The sequence below is a fragment of the Trichoderma harzianum genome (genome assembly GCF_003025095.1).
Source record: "Trichoderma harzianum CBS 226.95 unplaced genomic scaffold M431scaffold_3, whole genome shotgun sequence".
Lineage (NCBI taxonomy): Eukaryota > Fungi > Ascomycota > Sordariomycetes > Hypocreales > Hypocreaceae > Trichoderma > Trichoderma harzianum.
In genome coordinates this window covers 988,696-1,006,319 of record NW_020209251.1, presented here as the reverse complement: position 1 = coordinate 1,006,319, position 17,624 = coordinate 988,696, and the positions used below count along the sequence as shown (strand labels likewise).

Below are 17,624 nucleotides of genomic sequence, written 5' to 3'. Positions count from 1 at the left end.
ACGGAGTACAGAGTACATGTACGGAGTACGTGTGTGAAGTACAGTGGTGGCTGCAGCTGCCAGGGGGGAAATCATGGCCCTCCCACGGCTTGTTCAACTTGTTTTCCTTCCTCCAGGGAGGGGTGAAAGGCCAGAAAGAGCAGAGACCAGGCGGCATGTTGGTGATGATGGGGACTGGCTGGCAGAGGGGCTTTTTTTTTTTTTTTTTTTTTTTTTCCTTTGGGGGGGCCGAAACCGACACAGGCCATAGGTCATCTATCACAAACTACAGCGCGACCGGTGAAGGAAAAATTGGATCCTGTATGCGGGCAGGGCTGCAAGGTGGCACCCCTTATGGCCAGGATGGCGAGCGGACCCTCTCAGCTGGACGGCCGATACAAGTTGAGTTGAGGCAGCATGGCTTGTGATATCACGGCATGCAGCTGCAGTGAAGCCCAACAACTTTTTCTGTTTTATTTAGATGTGATGTGATGCAATGGCTTCGGAGAGAAAAAGGAGGAAGCAGGCGGCAGATGCTGGTTGGATGAGAGGAGCAGCTGGATGAGACAAGAGACAAGAGACAAGAAGGCTTTGTTCTGCCATCCTTTCGTACTCGGACTTTGGATGGTTTGATTGTTCGAACGGCCGAGGCTGAGAGGCGATGCAGCATTCAAAGATGGGCGGTACGGACGTGGCAGGGCGCTAACACGCCAGATGCAGGACTTCGCAGGCCAAGGCCTTACCAGACGCGTACAAGAGCGACAGACGAGACACAGAGCCGGACATGAGCGTGGGCGTGGAGTGGCTGTCATACATATTCCCGCAGTGCTGGATATTCCCACAGGCAGTGTCTTTGTCTGAGCTGCATCATGGCCTAACTCGAGAAGCCTCGGGCGGTGACGAGCATTGGGGCATGTACCGATACCTGGGAGGCGCCAGGGGATGGATCTCTGGTTGTCTGGCTGCACAAGCGTGTATTCGTAGTTGGTAGCAGTTAGGTTGGTATACCCCGTACTTTTGTTTGGTTTATTTTTATTTCTATATTTTAATTCTTACTCTTTTCTTTTTAATTCTTACTCTTTTCTTTTTAATTCTTGCAGTGCCGTCATGTGGCTCTGCTCGTCCAAGGGATTTGCGTGCTCGCTCAATTGTTTGCATTGATGCGGCTTAGGTACCATGTAGCCAGTGACGGCAGCAATCAACAATGCACGGAGCAGGCGAGTGAGCAGCCATTCGATTTTTATCAAGGTGATCCCGGCCACAAGCAAATGGGACCTGGAACATCCAATACTTTGTATCCAGTACATGCGGCAATTTTGTTCGTCGGAACTAATAAAACAGAACAACTTGCTGGCCATGTCGTGTCACAAGCGTTTTATGATAGAAAGGGACAAAAGATGGAAGGGGAAAGAAAGACGGCCAAAAATGTGAGAGATGAGATGTCGAGAGGGCGGGTGATGGATGAGATTTTGGTAAGGGAGCCCGCAACGGGGAAATTGAGGGGACCTTTTTTTCCTGTTTGTCTTTTCTTGTCTGGTCTCTCTCTCTCTCTCATCTCATCGTGGTCGGATTTGCGTTTTTTTGGCACCGACGACGGGGCTAGGAACATGGGAAGCGCTATCCGGCAGCAAATACAACGCCGCGCGTGTACTTGTACTTGCACCCGCAGCGGGCGGTGGACACCCGGGAGCGGGCAAAGCGCCGTCCGGGCTTGTCAGTTGTACTTGTGCTCGAGGTCTCTGCTCGTAACTGAACTGGTTCCGTAGCATCACGGATGTACGAGTACAGTACCTGTGCCATCACACGAGGATTGATTTCATTTTCTAGCGATATCCGACGCTTTTTTACGCCACCAGAAATCCCCCCCGTCAAAACTGTAACTTCGGCCAGTATCATCCCTCACCCCATCACCTGCGCAGCTGCAACTCAGCGCCACTCGCCGCTTGGGCCAATGCCGTGGGCGCGTCCGGCTGCTGTGTAACGCCCAAAAGGCCCGTCTACTAAGGCACTGGGGTTCGCACGTGCAAATCAAAGGAGCGCGGGCTGTCTCTGCTGTACGGAGTACTGTAGGTGGTGCAGCTGTACGTGCTGTATTCTGTACGGGTTACAGCGTGTATTGAGTACATGTACTTGCTTGCACTCGCTGTGATTGAATCAAACCCCCTGGTCACTACAGGCGGCGTCTCTCCCTGGCCCAGCAGACAAGCACGTCCATGCACAGCGTTTACAGGGTGTTATGGCGTGCGTTTTCGGGGCCCAGACAGACATTGAATGAACGGGATCGTCCCCAAAAGCAGCTCGGTAATTTTGCTGCGTGTGGTGCATCACCTTTGTTGCTCCCATGTCACTGTACTTTCGGCCCGTAACGACGTGAGGTACACGGAAACCTCGAGGCTGGCGGGCCAGTGCAGCACAGCACCAGGTATTAATCACCAACCCCAGCCCGTTTTTGGCGCCGATTTTAGCATCGCTCGGAGAATGTCCTCATCAGCAAAACCGCACATATGATGTGTCTGATTCTGATGGATGTTTTCTCTCCTGCAAATTAATTCTCGCGACACCCAACCGGCGCTAATCCAATCACCCACAGACGCCTCCTCACAGCTCGTTGGCCGCCTTGACTGATTTGATTGCCATCGAGTCGGCGAGCAGCGTCTCGTTTGCCCGCCGTCGGCGTCAGCCCTACCTAGCTCGAGACTGCGAGAGTTTCTTTTTTTATTTTGTCTCCAGGCTCGTCGATCAAGTACAGGGAAAAGAGGAACAAAAGAGACCGAGCCAAGGAATACAAAAGCCTGGGGGAGGGGAGGGGAGGGGGCTTGACTCGCACCAGAACGATTTGTTATCCATCACACACCTCTTTTCTTCATTTATTACATTACACGCGGCAGACGGTATTAAAGTTGGCAGTTGTCCACAACCCTGCGCCTTGCCGAGGGTCCTCCAGACTCACCTCTTCATACCTTCATACCACCACCGACTTTTTTTCCCATCCGCAACCTCTGCCCCCAGCAATAGCAGAGCGTCGACAACAACATACGACAGACATTCACAACATCCACCCGCCTCCATCATTGCGATTCATTGTCATCGGCATCGTCGCCGTCAGCGTCACAGTCGCCCATCACCGCTACCGCCACGCCCCGTGCCCTTGTCAAGGCACAGTCAATCCTTCCAAGCCGACTAACTGTTCCGCTGCCGAATCCGAATCCAGCATCACCACAGGCGACAATCGGAACCCCACCGGCGGTGTCGAAGGGAGCTAAATAGTAGCATTCTCGCCTACCCGTCCTTGGAGTCATTCGGACCCCACGCGCGCGCGTGCCGGACGCTATAACCCTCCCATTTCGCCCTCTGCCATACCGGTACCCTCTTAGCTGAGGCTGCGGCTGTCGTGCGGTGGAGGCTAGGAGAAAGCAGCTAAAAAGAAGCTCCCCCAGAGGCTAGTGCGCCGACGAGTCAAGCCAAAACGACGGGCGGGATACCTACGACTGAACGACAGTGACGGATAGGCGGTATACAAAGTGATACCACCGCCCATTCGAAAGCCTCAGGGATCTGCAGCCTCGATCAAGGCGAGACATCGACAAAGACCCAGCACAACAGGGACAAGGTCCTGTCGCAAAATACCCGACGTATCAAAGGGCCTTGTTAACGAGGCTGGAAGAGAGTAGTGCTTCCGACAGCTTGGACCGTTGCGCCAAAAATCAAGGCAGGAAAAAGGAAGAGAAGCGGCAACGCCCCCCTTGCCTGAGTGTGCATTTCCGTCTGCCAGGGGAAAAGAAACAAGGTCAGGGCTAGGTACCGGCATCAGAATTCGAAGCCGGACAAGGCACAGCTCGGGACGCAACCGGTTGCGCGCGTGTGCTGCCGCAATCCCGTAGCATCAGGGCCTGAGCCTTGTCGTCGTCGCTGACAGTCATGCGACCCGGATCGTTCTCACTGCCGCCAGATCGCCAACTGCTCAACGACAATATCCCCGACCAGCACGACGGCTACCACCACGGCTCGGAGCATAGGCACGACGAGAATTGGAGCCAACACCAGGCGCAGGATGCGGCCTTTTATGCCTCGGAGAGCAACAACACCACCACCAAAATGTACTACGACCAGTACGGCCACCACGGCGAGAACCACGGCTACGACCAAGGCGAGGCCTACGACGATGAGGAGGTCATGACACCTGCCCCCGACGATGGCGCCGATAGCGGCAATGGGAACGTGGAATACCATCCCCAGCCACAGCCACAACCACAAATCCAGTACACAACCACATACTGGGGGCATCCTTACCCGCATTCTTACACCACCCAAAGTTATCATTACCCTCCCGCACAAGCAGCCCCCGACCAAGACATGAGCGATAGTGACAGTGGCGCCGTGGCACCCAATGGACATTTTTATCACGACGACGACCTGATAGACGACGAAGAAGATATGGAGAGGGAGGAAGACGGTGAAGAGTACGAGGACGAGGAAGACGAGGAAGACGAAGCGATGCTGAACAACTACGGACACCAGCACGGACACCCTGTGCCACCACACCATGTGCAACCCGGAACCCACTCGTTACCCTCCCTACTCCAATACTTGCAACAAGGAGGAGGAGGAGGACCAGCGCCAATACAAGGCGCATTCTCACAAGAACTCGCCGACCAAGCCGCCTCCTACTTAGCACAGCAACCTACGGTGGCCGACGAGGAGTTATCCCTTGACGAGGAGGAAGAAGAGCTGTTGCTAGACCCTTTCCCTCCCGTTCACATGAGCAATCCAAACCCCAGCATCCTGGGGTCCGAAAACTACGGCTTGATCGACTTCCTGCGCTATTGGGCATACGGGAACGTCCTGCAGTCGGGCCATAAGCTACCGCGGCCCGGCATCCGCAGAGTCCTGAAGCAGGCCACCAGTGGAGTAGAGCGCGTGTATTACTCTGACCTGCGCGGAGATGGCTGTGACATACAAGGTCTGGATTGGGATAGTATGAACACAACACGCAGTGCCGCCAGGGAGATTCGTCGATATACATACAAGAACTACGTCAACAGGCCGGGTTCTGATATTCACGTAAGTCACACAGGGCCTTGTCAATCTGCTTTACACCAAAGCAAAAATAACTGCCCTTCTTTCATATTTGTTCTAGGAACCCTTTCTTAACCAAGATTGCATAGATTTCGTCAGAGGTCGCCCTTCCCGCCACCGACAGCTTTTTCAGGTTCAGGAGAATGGATGTCCGGCGGGATATTAGCCTTGCCCATTTCCAGCTTCGGAGCGTGCTTGCTTGTCCCGGTCGGACGCATGCTTACTATCCCAGCGTGCAAGGCATCAACATGCTCAACACCGCAACGAAAAAGACGAGTCTAGCGATGAATCTGCGTGCTTTTGCTGGCATGGCGGCTCCCGCCATATCAACCCTTGATGCCGGCTGCGGTGTCTTAATGGCCGGCACCTTCAATGGCGACTACTTCCTGCAGTCATTGACTGCCGAGGATAAGAAGAGCTACTCGGAGGGACAGATATCCAACGACGTTAGCGGGATTACCAACCACATCAAGATATACAAACCCAGGAGGTCTGACAGTCCTGCCGCCGCCATTGCAAGCAATGACCAGGGCTTCCGCCTCCTAGACCTTCAGACGGAAAAGTATACCGCCAAATTCACATATCCCTTTGCCCTCAACTGCTCGGCCATGTCGCCAGACGGTCGGCTTAGAGTCGTTGTAGGCGACGACCTGAACGTTTTGATCACCAATGCGGAGACGGGCGAGATCCTACAACAGCTTGGCGGGCACCGTGATTACGGATTTGCCTGTGACTGGTCGGACAATGGTTACCACGTTGCCACTGGTTTCCAGGACAAGACCGTCAAGATCTGGGACGCCCGCTACTGGCGCAATGCCAATGGCGTTAGCACCCCGGTCTGCACGATAGCGACGGAGATGGCCGGCGTCCGAAACCTGCGCTTCTCTCCATCAGGCAGCGGCCGACCTCTCCTTGCCGCAGCGGAAGAGGCCGACTTCATCAACCTGATTGACGCCAAGACGTTCCGCTCCAAGCAGGTCATTGACGTTTTCGGCGAGATTGGAGGCGTGGCATTCACCAATGACGGACAGGACCTGAACGTTCTCTGCTGCGACGCCCACCGAGGCGGCCTGCTGCAGTTTGAGCGCTGCAGCTTTGGAGTTGACGAGCCTCTCACAGGAGGCGTGCAGCGGATCACGAAAATCGACGACGACTCTTCAACTCAATGGGATTTTATACTACGGCGCCGGCCGCCAATGTACCTGGACGGCCCGGGTGTGTTTTAAGCAACACCTTGCAATCCAACCGTCATGAAGTTACGATTCTATATGCATATTCCTTTCTTCTTGTCTGTTAGCCTCCTCTTGCATTCTCATTCGAGCTCCCCCTTTTTGGCCTGTACATACTTTGTCCTCTTTTCTTCTCTCTATGCCATTGATGATCTCTTCGTTTAGCCTTTTTGCACTTTTTACTTCATTCAGGCTCCGTCATTATGCTGCCTCATACTTGCTGTTCCGGGGATTGTATCTTACGCCTTTGCTCTTCTAAGCATACGTCGTCTGTTGCTTTTGAGTTTGGAACATACCTTGGCCTCTTTTTGTCTTCTGTTTCTTCTTCCCGTCCTTTGTGAATATTGTTCAAGGGACGCATGAGCATCATTTTATACGTTGGAGTTCTCGCCATTGTTATTCTTGCTGCATAATGCACTGCGATGAACTTTAAAGAGTCGCTTCGGAAACACCCTCTCAAAAAAAGAGAAAAAAGGAAGAATGAGAAGGAAAAAAAACATGGAGTTATCAAGCCTTTACCCACTTGGCCAAAACTGCATTACTATGGCATTTGCGATTTCCTTGTTCTTTTCTTCAACTTTCTCCCTTTTTCTTCTTTCTGGGTATGTACCTGGTCAAATACATGAGGACACATTGTAAGGGATATAAGCCATCTTTTCTTCTTCATCTCCATCATTTTTTTCCCTACTTTGTTTTGCATGAGAAAAAAAAAATCACTTCTTTTTTCCCCCCATTTCCCATGCCGGTTTTTGATGTGCTCGGTCACAGGAAAGGGGGTTTGGTTCGCGATTAGGATTTTTTTTCAAGGTCAGGATTTTGTAGCTTTTCTAGGCTGGAACACAAAACAAAAACTCAAAGGATGGAAAAAATACCGAGGCACAGTAGGATTTCTTTTTTATACATAGGATGAAAAACTGCTTTGAAACGTCTACTTGAGCAAGCTCATTATTGTTTTGGCGGTGCAAAAGTGGGAGTTGGTGCGATGTTCATGTGTGTATGTATATCCATCTTATTTTTAGGGCGTCGTACAATTTCGTTAGGAAGACAAACCCTTTTTTCTTCGTGTGGTTACACTGAAGTATTTTGTGTTGCTCGTGACGTTCAGCTAATTTAATTGTCGGTGTGGTGATTATCAAGGGACAAGATGTTACACAATAAGGACTCGGAAATCGTATTATGTCGTGCTCACCTTCGTGCGTATATTGCTGTAGCGCAACATTCAGGCGGTGAGCAAACCGATTACACGCGCTCTTTGGGCGATTCGGGGGGGTTTTTTTTTTTTTTTTGGTACGATTAACCAGAATCAGTGACAATGATCTCATAGAGGCTTGATTACTCGTTTATGCATATGCTTGTAAAAACGCCAGAATCCAACCTTTAAGCTTTAGGGTAGGTCCCGCTGCTGGATGCCATGATTTAAGGTTCTCTAAATCGTAGAACTTGACGTATGCTAAAAGGAACTACAATCTGTTCCAAATGAACATTTTTTTATTATTATTAAACACTCCTGAAAACGCGTATAACCACTTTGTACATACAAATTCATCTAGTATTTCATAACATGTGTATCAACAGAGCGATAAGAATCTAGGCATAGTACCAAGCTAGGCTTTCATATGTGGACATGGTTGGCTCGTTGGAATGCATATCCCAGTTGCTGTGCCATCCGAGCTTCATGCTTGGTAGCTAACAATGACATCAAGCCAGCCTATTGAGTCATGGTAAGACACAAGCTGTCACATGGCCGCCATCTCAACTACATTGTGTTGATAAGAAAAACTGTGAGATAGTCTCGGCTACATCGACTGATGCTCAATCTGGAACACGACTCAAGCAAGATAAATCACATTTAATAACAGTTTCATCATCGAATAATTAAGTAATTACAGCATTAGAATCAGATGCTAAATGTACACCCGGATCTATGGCGACTTCATATACAGAAACACCGCGCAGTTGCCAAAAAAACAAGCCATGAGACCCGCCTATCACAATACCACAAAAGGACACAAAATTTGCAGCCAACCAAGTTCCATCTCTTGTCAAGGAGCGGCCCCCAACGCCATCATGACCGCCTGAACTTCCGAATCGGCATCAGGGTGTCGTTTGTGGTCCCGCACTGGTGGCAAAATACACAAAGGGGGACCGACGGATAGAACCGGGCGAGCTTGACATTCCCATACATTTAGTAATTGACGTTCAGCTGCAGTAAAACCCATCCAAGCGTTGCGTATTAAAAATCTTCAACTTCCTTACTCGTTGATGGCGAAGGCAGCGGCGGCACCCCAGCTCTGCTCACAACCAAAGCTGCCGGGCTGCTTCCACATGTCATCGTCCACAGAGAAGAAGACGGTCTTGTTACCGCACTTGGAACGAATGTTCTTGAGGGCGGTAGCCTGCTCGGAAGAACCAGGGCAGGCATCACCGTTGCACTGACCCTTCTTGGGCCAACCGCACTCCAGGTTGAGGACGTCGTTGCCAGGGCAGATCTCCTTCAGGAGCTCGAGCTGTCCAGCGACAAAGTCACCAGCGGAATCGGGAGTGGTGGCGGAGTTGAAGAAGGGGTGGATGTTGGCACCAGTGACGTCGATAACACCGCAGATGGCCGAGGAGACAGCAGGGTTCTGCCAGATGTTGAGAGTCTCGGAGATGGTGTAGGGGCCGCTGTAGCCGCTGCACTTGCCCTTGACGGTGGTGATGAGCTCGGCGAGCTGAGTAGCAGAGCAGAAGCCGTTCATAATAGCCTCGTTACCGACGACGAAGAGCTTGACAAGATCCCACTGGGCCCAGGCAGCAATGGCGTCAACCTGGCTCTTGATATCAGGGGTCTCGTAGCTGCAGCCATCACCCTTGACAAAGACACCGAGGATCAGCTCAATGCCGTACTTCTTGGCAGCACCACCAACGTTCTCAAGAGTGTCGCAGTCAGTGGAGTAGACACGGATGACCTGGAAACCGGCATTCTTGAGCTTGGAAATGTCCGAGTCAACCTCATCAGCAGACTTGCAGTTGCCGGTGGCAGGCTCATAGGGAGTGTAAGTGATACCATAGTGGTCGTTGTTGCCGCTGAGACCACCGCTGGGAGCCACAGGCTTCGGCTTAGGAGCAGGGGCAGACTGGGTGGGCTTGGGCTTGGGAGCAGCGGGAGCAGAGTAGGCTGGAGGAGAGTAGGCGGGAGCGCTAGGCTTGGCGGGCTCCTGAGTAGACTGAGCGGGAGCAGGAGGAGGAGGGTAGCTGGCAGGGCTGGTGGGCGCAGCCGGAGCGGGAGTGGACGTCGGGGCACCAGAGCTGGCGAAGGGGCAGTAGGTGACGTAGTCAGTCTCGGTGACGGTGACGACCTGCTCGGGAGCAGTGTAGGTACCGGGCTCGTAGCTGGTCGGGACGGGGTAGACCAGGAGAGTGGACGAGGGGACCACGGTGGTGATGGGAGCAATGGTGTAGGTACCAGCAGCAGGGCAGACGTAGGTGGTCTGGACAATGACGCTGGTAACCACGGTGCCGCTGGTTGAGACGGTGGCAACAGGGCAGACGACGGTGGTGGCCGTCTCAACGACAGTGGTAACACCGCCAACGGTGTGTGTTCCGGGGGGCACCTGGGTCGAGCTAGCACCACAGACGGTGGTGGTGTCGGTCAGGGTGATGGTCGTGGCCGGAATGGTGTAGGTTCCGGGAGTTGGGAAGGTGACCGGAGAGGGAGTCGGAACAGGGACGACATAGACCTCAGAAGTAGGAGCCGGAGCCTGAGTCTCAGCGGAGGTGGTGGCCGGTGGTGCAGGAGCAGGAGCTGTGGTGGTAGGCACAGGAGCTGCGGAGGTCGGGGGAGCCTTGATAGGAACCACTTTGAGGCAATGTCAGCATATCACTTACACCAGAGGCAATGGGAACAGGAGGGCTCTCTGCTTCTCCTGGAAGCGCCCCGGGGATCATCGACGTACAGGTAGGCTCGCCGGTGATGGTCGAGTAGATGGTGGTGCATCCAGGGACACAGACCTCGCCAGTGGCGGCTCTCTTCGCGGCGAAGAGCTCGTGGGCGTGGCGGTGACCGTGAGAGGCGCTGGCGGCGCCAGTCAGGGCAGCCACGGCGGCGGCTGCGAAAGCTCCCTTCATGGTGGAGATAAGATTATCGGCTAGGGATGTAAATATCAAGTACAAAAAAGAATGCCCGCTGAAAGAGTGAAGCGGTAAGTTGGTTTACTGGAGAACAAAGAATCGAAGCAACTTCCTTCAAGACCTCGAACTGACGATCCGTGGGGAGTAGGAAAAAAAGAAGAGAAAGACGGCACGATTAGGTGGGCAAGGCGGCTATTATTATGAGTACGGGAGGTGCGCGTGCAGGCGGGTAGCATGGCTCATTGTTGTTATTAGCCTTGGCTAGCCTGCGAAGTGTGCTCACCAACGGTGTACCTAGTCGGCTGTGGAATCCTGCGCTGCAGACGAGGTACTGCTGCCCCAGCTGGAGGTGGAATGACAGGGGTTTGACAGAGGGGGGTGGAAAGAAGACGAGCCACTGTGGCTACCTCTGAGTCCATCACTGGCTGCTGCTAATAGAAGCTGCTGCTAGGCCAAGGCGGCTTCTCATCGCCAAATAGGAGAGGGTGGAGCTTGGCCAAGCAATTCCCATTTTGCGCCTGAGTCGTCCTTGAAAGGGGCAGCGAGCTCTTGACGTGGCTATCTGAATCAAAACCAGCAGGAATTTCTAGCGCTCGGAAGCTGCTGCAAACAATGGGCGACGCTGCGACATTGAGGCTGCTGAGCTGTGCAGAGCTGGACGGCGGGAATCTTGGTCAACAAGGAATCCAGCGGTGGTGTGGCTTTGCTCAGCCAGATCTGCCGCCTGCAAACTGCTTCGTATTGAGAATCGGAACTCCACGGATCCATAGTCTGCATGTTCCAGGGCCTGGTGATGAGTGGCTGATCACCTCTATGCCGGGAGATGAGCGTTGCCTTGTCATCTGAGATATTTTGGCTGGCGCTCTCCCTCCCTGGCCAAACACACAAAGGAGACGAGGAGCTGTGGACAAATCAACGCCGAGGGACGATCCTCTGGCCAATCTCGGACGTGGGTTGGCTAGCCACTAGCTACGAGATTGTTCCTGCATATGCCCACTCCGCTTGGCTCATGAGCGGGCCAGGCACAGAACGCCTCTCACTTTGCTAGGCCCAGTTTGTGCGCCCGTCCCTTGCCTAAGCCTAGTGTCCGGCTGGTCGGCGTTTCTGATGTTGGTGATGGCGTTAGCCGCAGCTCAAAGGCCCTTTGCCTTGGAATTCTTCAAGTTCTGTAGATGGTGAAGTTGTCCGTGCAAGTCTGTGCCGCACATGTACGGGGTTGAACGCTGCGGCCTCTGCTCCTGCGAAGGCCGTGGATACCGACCGACATCAGCGGTGGGTTACATCCAGTGCCATTTTAAGCTTAGATTCTCCGCAATACTCGAGGGGCCTTTTCGCTGCCAACCCCGGCCTGTGTTCCAACTCGTCCTATTGCAAGGGGTCCGTTTTAAGGTGTCTTGGCCCGATTTGAGCTTGGTCCGCATTGATTCCCAAGGCAGTGTGCACCTTTGGCTTGACCGCTGTGGTGCGAAAACTGCTCATTTCGAGAAAGGGGCGCGTTCGAGAAGCCTGGTCCGATGCTGTCCAATCACGGCCACCTACTCACTATTAGTCTTACTATTCTGGTAATTCTCGTATTGCAGAATGGATTCCTACCCCTGTCATCCAAAGGGGGTCGCTTGGGTTAGCCCATGGCACAGCAATCCTCAATTTGCGACGCGGGTTCGTCAAAGTGCCGGGCACGCCGTGGAGTTGTGCCTAGTGCTTGTACGAGCAACAGACCGCTGGTTTTCCAAAATCCTCCCCAGATGAGGAAAGTCGTTAACGGTGTTGGTGCGGGAGTCGAATTTGTCTTTCTGCATCTCTTGGCCCAGGAACTGCGCTTGACCGGGAGTGCAGATTACCCGTACGAGTGCTCGTAGTAAAACGGAGTTTTCGTACCTGCATGTGTAAGGAGGGAAAAATAATGGGCCGAGTGCATGTATGTAATCCTGTGTCATGATCACGATGATAAAATTCCGCGAGATTTGTGTGTTGGATACTTTCGTCTAAGCGAACTCTTTTTACCTTTCTCTCTCTTTCTCCCCCTCTTCCCTTTTTTTCCTTTGTCTTTTTCCTCTTCGCGCTTTCCGAACCCTGCAGTGCGCCATTGTTAGTCTGAGGCACTTGATGCAGGTGCAAGGGACGTCCACACCCTGCCTAATAAAAAGAAAGGCGCTGCAAAAATCGGGGGATCTGCAAGAACTGTAAGAATCTAGTTTTTTTCGCCCGTGGCGTTGCAGGCTCGTTTATATAGCAGCAATGGCTAAAAATCTACAGCAGTGTGAGTATAGCAGGTATTGATATCTGCTACTGACACGTACCCAGTAAGTATGCGCTTATAAGTGAAGTGTTGCATAGGGACTGCAACGAGATACAATTAACAAACTTACTTTCCTTGGACGGAGAAAAAAGTACCGTGGGAAATACTGCTCGTAGCGATGCTACTGTAGAATGCAACGTACCAGGTATTCTTCTGCTCTCTTGTTGTATCATTGAGTGGACATACAATATGAGACAGTCCAGGAGCTCGTATTCCTGCATGTTTACTCCGTAGAGTCAATTCGACCTGGCACTGACAACCAACGTCGTTTACTGCTCCGTAGCGACGCCCAATTAACTATACCGCTCTGGAGAATTAATCGCCGTTTGCATGACGTCGTGAACAATACTCCGTATCAAAAGTCTAATTGCCCAATTTACTCCAAGTAACCCATGCACAACTTCGATAAGGTTGATACTTGCAATTTATCTCCAGGAACCCCTGGTTGTAGCAACCTAGTATCAGTGCTAGCAGCATGGAGAGGCGCCTGGGATCTCTCGAGCCACACTTTACTTCGTCGGAGCGGCACGTGACTTCATTACGCCACCAGGCAACTCGACGCCACACCTCCATAGGTGATCAGATAAGGCTGGAAAAATTCGCTGTCAAGCATTTTTATATGTGGTAGCATATGCCCGTCATGCTGCCCCGGCCGGGTTGTCAGTCTGTTTACCGGCAATATTTGCTGCACAGTCATGGCCGTTTTACTACAAATGGGCTGACTAACGTTCATTCCGTTGGTACCACCAAGACTGCTCTTCTGGGGTTTCAAAGTGTGAGTCTCATCTTGGGGGGCCCCGGCATGAAGCTATAACTTACACAGAATATGTAGCGTTGGGAGAGCACAAACAGTCAACTTCACCCACAGGTAAAATATGGACAGTCTCACGTACCGAAATCTGCCCCTCACAATTTGGTGGATAAAGATCTCAGTTACTTGCCAATCCGCAAGCGACTGCAATTATGGACCGCCCAGAACGGACAGTACAGCTCAGATAGCATGCCTCCAGATATGATCCTATATGGAAGCGTCTCAAATCATCTGAGTCGAACTCAGTCAACAGGGTCATCCGAAATGGATCAACTGCGACCCAGTCAGGCCGGAATGACGGACGAGTTTGAAGAAGACGTGGGTGCCGACGAGCCAGAGGCTGCTGCTGTTGGCGTGAGTTCTAGGCAGCCTGGTGATCTTGTCGAATTAAAGTGAGAAACCAACACACACATTTCGGAAATTCACGCTAATTAATATCGAAAACAGGCAAACTGGCTCACGAGTACCTCTCTTTGCAATCTATCTGGGATACTTTGGAGAGAGAAACCATTTCTATGCTGTCAACGGCAGATGGCTTACCAGCATGGGCTACTCGCCTTTATTCACGGTTGCCAAGTTTGTGAGCAAGGAGGAATTAGCACCCGTAATGGCCACCATGCCCAAGGGCGGCTCCCCCGAAGTGTTTGAGGATCTTCGTCGCAACGAAAAGGGCCCATCTAGAGATGATGGTGCTCACCTTATCCAGAAGATGGTGGATTTCAGAGTCAAAGCAGATGCTGTGCACCAAAACTACCTGGAGAAAATGGATGCAGTCCGCAATTTTCTTTCCAATCGACGACAAGTCAGCTATCTCAGCCTCTGGGAGATTGCCGACGTCTTACTCCCTGAATCTCTCAAAGTAGACGGCCGCTTTTCCCCCTTTGCCCTTTATGCGGTCCACTCGGCGCTCTATCAGAATGAGATTGGTTTCCGGCCACTCAGCCCTACAAGCGATTGCCATCGCCGAGATCATTTGTTCGAGATCTTCCCTCAATCCCATACGAATATCATCAATAAAGTTGTTGCTATGGTTCGTGATTACACAGAAACGAGTGGGAGGCGCTTGAGAGCTCCCAAGCCGGATGAGCTAGAAGAGACTCAGCTGGGCAAGTTTATCAATCAGGCACGCAAAATAGTTTTGGCCAGCCGCTCGAAGCGGCAATGGACACCACATGGCATCCTCACACCCGCAGACGGTGTGCAGTTGCCGCAGCCAGAATGGTCCCAATCAAGCAAAGATATCATTTCGTTCCTGGAATGGTGGGCCAGTTATGATCTGTTCGAGCCTGGATCGAAGTTTCATGGTCACGGCGCCTTGATCCTCCGCGCTCTTCAACTATACGACGATGCTGTTCTCGACCAGAGCACGGCTTGGACGTTTTTACAAGAGATTGGCATCATCCCCCCTTGGGAAGTTCCATCGCGTTACAAAGTGCGCTTTCCGAATGTCACAATAACTAGAGGTGGTGGTCTGGAGCGAGAGATTCCCAAAGATATCGAAGAATCCAAGCGGCCAGACGTGGCGGCTGGTTTCAGACGAGAGCACAAGGAATCTACCATATTTTGCATTGATGCCGTGTCAACCATTGTCATTGATGACGGTATCTCAGTTGAACGCACGGAAAATCCAGACGAGTTCTGGCTCCATGTTCACGCGGCAGACCCTGCTTCCAGTATCAAGCCAAACTCTGACCTCTGCAAATACATGGAGTTGATCCCGGAGAACATTTACCTGCCTGGTCACTTTCAAGCTATGCTTCCTTCCAACTTGGGAGAAGAGGATGATGCCAAAGATTATGCCTCCGACGGCCTCGTCAGCCAGTTTTCACTCAAGCCAGGCAGTCCAGCATTGACTTTCAGTGCTAAAGTCAATAGAATTGGCGAGTTGCTGGATTTCAAGGTCGAGCCCAGCAGACTTGAAAAGGTCGTATACTTGGATCCGGAAGATGTATCCCGATTTTGCAACGAGCCAGCACCACCACCAGTCCCCAGCTACAGCCTCACTGTCGGAACTCCTGGAGAAAATGAAAAGCCCAGGTTGAATCGCCCAATGACTACTCCACAGGATTTGGATGCATCTAGCAGAGAGGACTTGTTATTGCTATATCAACTTGCCGAAGCTATCAAGAAGAAGCGCCTCGACAAGGGGGCGTGGCCGTACTTCTTCCCGCGGCCCTCTGTCTCTGTATCGTTTCGTGATACAGCTGACTTGGCAGATACACCCAAGAGCTTGCCTGCCGATCCTTACATCAAAGCTGGTTATGAGACCTCGACCGGGTGCTCTGTCGTCTCCAACACCATGGTTCTGGCCGGCGAAATCGCGGCGCGCTGGTGCTCATCTCGTGGCATCCCCATCCCCTACCGAAGGGACATCAAGTTCAGGCATGGCGAGAAGAAGGCTTTCGACTACGCTACGAAGGAGATTTATCCTCTGATCCGTAGAGGGATCGAACCAAGCGGCAGCCAGCGGCAGGAAATGATTCGCCATACCGGTGGAATCGAGATATCAAGTCAACCTGGCTCATATTTTATTCTTGGCCTGGACATGTATGCCAAAGCTACGTCGCCGCTGCGCCGCTTCTCCGACCTGCTCGTCCACTGGCAGATCCACGCTGCCCTGCAACACGAGCGAGCCATCCAGCGAACCATTGACCCCAGCGCCGACAACCTAGACGACATCCTTCCCTTTTCTTCTGCCCAGCTTGCGACCACTCTACCGCTGTTGCAGGTGCGCGAGAAGATGGCACGCACGGTTTCTCGGGGCATCCTCGAGTGGATCCTCATTGCCCTTGTCCGTGCATGGCGCTTCGAGAAGACGGCTCCTCGCAAGCTCCGGTTTACCGTCGGCTCGCGCTGGCGACAGGGCTGCATAGGCAAGGTGGATTTCTTCGATCTGCATGCGGTGATGGACATTGAGGGCCTGAACCAGAAGGCCCTGATCAAAGATGTCAGGGTCGGGGACCAGTTCGAAGTTGAGCTTGCGGATGTCAATGTACACTCTCGGCGTATCCTCGTCAAGGCCCTGAAGTATCTCGGCCCTAATGCCAGGCCGGTTTCATCGACGTCGGCTCTAACGTGAGCGCTCACACACTCGACCCCAGCCAGCCCTGCAGCAGCATGCTCTGATGGTATTGGATGATAGCCAGTACAGTACCATCCAGTATCTCTGAGCCAAACGACGGCCATACCATCCGACAACACACCTTATCGACAAACCTCCCTCCTCACCGGGTTTGCCCAGTGGAGACCCAAAAAGCAGGCTTCTGTGTGTGTCAACCGTTACAGAGCACGAAGTGTACTGTACAGCACAGCAACCATGCCATGCAAGCCCGCATCACACCTGAAGGTGTCTTCAACCCAATGCACCGCACAGGTGCATATGCAACCCCCTTTCCTCTGGCTGGCTCTGGGTCCCATCATCCCCTCCCCCCATCTCCACCACCCCTTCGCCTTATAGACGCTGGCAGCCTCTGGTTGGCCTGTTGCCATTTTCCCTTCTCCCCGCACCAAAATGTATGGAATTACCCCAGACTTTTTGGCTACATCTGACAGGGGGCTCCACTCTCCCTCCAGGGGTCTTTTGTTGGGAGCAGATTGGCCTTGGATACGCTTCTTTCGCTGCCGCATTCAGGCGCCTAAAACACCGACATCCTGCATCATGCGAGGGACTACATACACATGGTTATTTTTTTTTTTCTTGTTTGTTTTATTTTTCTTGCTGCCCAGTCGCCACCTCTTCGGTGCTATTCACCCTGCATCGTCCGTAGGTAGGGCGACTTGGCCTGCATCTGATGAAGAAAAAAAATGGCACGCACGCATATACTTCATGTACACATACTTCCCAATGTACCTACACAGGCGCATCATCTCAATGCCCCCCCTATTGCCCACACATCATGTACCATATACCACATCCTCTCTCTGTACGAATAGCATCCCAAACGACCAAAAAAAGACACTTTCCGTCTGCATATCCATAGCGTAGATGACGCGGCCACCATGGACGAAATAAAAAAAGCAAAAGAAACATACACTGTCCTTTATACCCAATCACCTAGTTGCCCGCCCTCTAAACCCCATAGATTCTCACCACGGGGGTCCCATTGACTTGTCCGTCCGC

At 52.4% G+C, this 17,624-nt stretch overlaps 6 protein-coding genes across 6 annotated transcripts; 4 read left to right on the top strand and 2 right to left on the bottom strand.

The window, feature by feature from the left end:
- Nucleotides 1-358: 358 nt before the first annotated feature.
- On the bottom strand, nt 359-965 carry M431DRAFT_345026 (hypothetical protein). Its single transcript, XM_024914441.1, has one exon. It carries the CDS (start codon nt 789-791, stop codon nt 453-455), a length of 339 nt encoding a protein of 112 aa, XP_024777280.1. The 5' UTR covers nt 792-965; the 3' UTR covers nt 359-452.
- M431DRAFT_345027 (hypothetical protein) lies at nt 966-1,998 on the top strand. Its single transcript, XM_024914442.1, has one exon. The coding sequence runs from the start codon at nt 1,140-1,142 to the stop codon at nt 1,743-1,745; it is 606 nt and encodes a 201-aa protein (XP_024777279.1). The 5' UTR covers nt 966-1,139; the 3' UTR covers nt 1,746-1,998.
- A 2,739-nt stretch (nt 1,999-4,737) lies between these two features.
- Nucleotides 4,738-6,281, top strand: M431DRAFT_78414 (hypothetical protein; the record flags this gene model as incomplete). The annotated part of the gene is made up of 2 exons (XM_024922688.1): nt 4,738-5,044; nt 5,155-6,281. 2 exons carry the CDS (start codon nt 4,738-4,740, stop codon nt 6,279-6,281), a joined length of 1,434 nt encoding a protein of 477 aa, XP_024777278.1.
- Nucleotides 6,282-8,536: 2,255 nt separating this feature from the next.
- M431DRAFT_491834 (glycoside hydrolase family 17 protein) lies at nt 8,537-10,391 on the bottom strand (the record flags this gene model as incomplete). The annotated part of the gene is made up of 2 exons (XM_024916939.1): nt 8,537-10,122; nt 10,220-10,391. The coding sequence occupies 2 exons, from the start codon at nt 10,389-10,391 to the stop codon at nt 8,537-8,539; spliced, it is 1,758 nt and encodes a 585-aa protein (XP_024777277.1).
- Nucleotides 10,392-13,693: 3,302 nt separating this feature from the next.
- M431DRAFT_78400 (hypothetical protein) lies at nt 13,694-16,583 on the top strand (the record flags this gene model as incomplete). Its single annotated transcript, XM_024922686.1, has 2 exons — nt 13,694-13,896; nt 13,952-16,583. The coding sequence occupies 2 exons, from the start codon at nt 13,694-13,696 to the stop codon at nt 16,581-16,583; spliced, it is 2,835 nt and encodes a 944-aa protein (XP_024777276.1).
- Nucleotides 16,584-16,799: 216 nt separating this feature from the next.
- Nucleotides 16,800-17,609, top strand: M431DRAFT_344943 (hypothetical protein). The gene has a single exon (XM_024914440.1). The coding sequence runs from the start codon at nt 17,016-17,018 to the stop codon at nt 17,487-17,489; it is 474 nt and encodes a 157-aa protein (XP_024777275.1). The 5' UTR covers nt 16,800-17,015; the 3' UTR covers nt 17,490-17,609.
- The last annotated feature ends 15 nt before the right edge of the window (nt 17,610-17,624 follow it).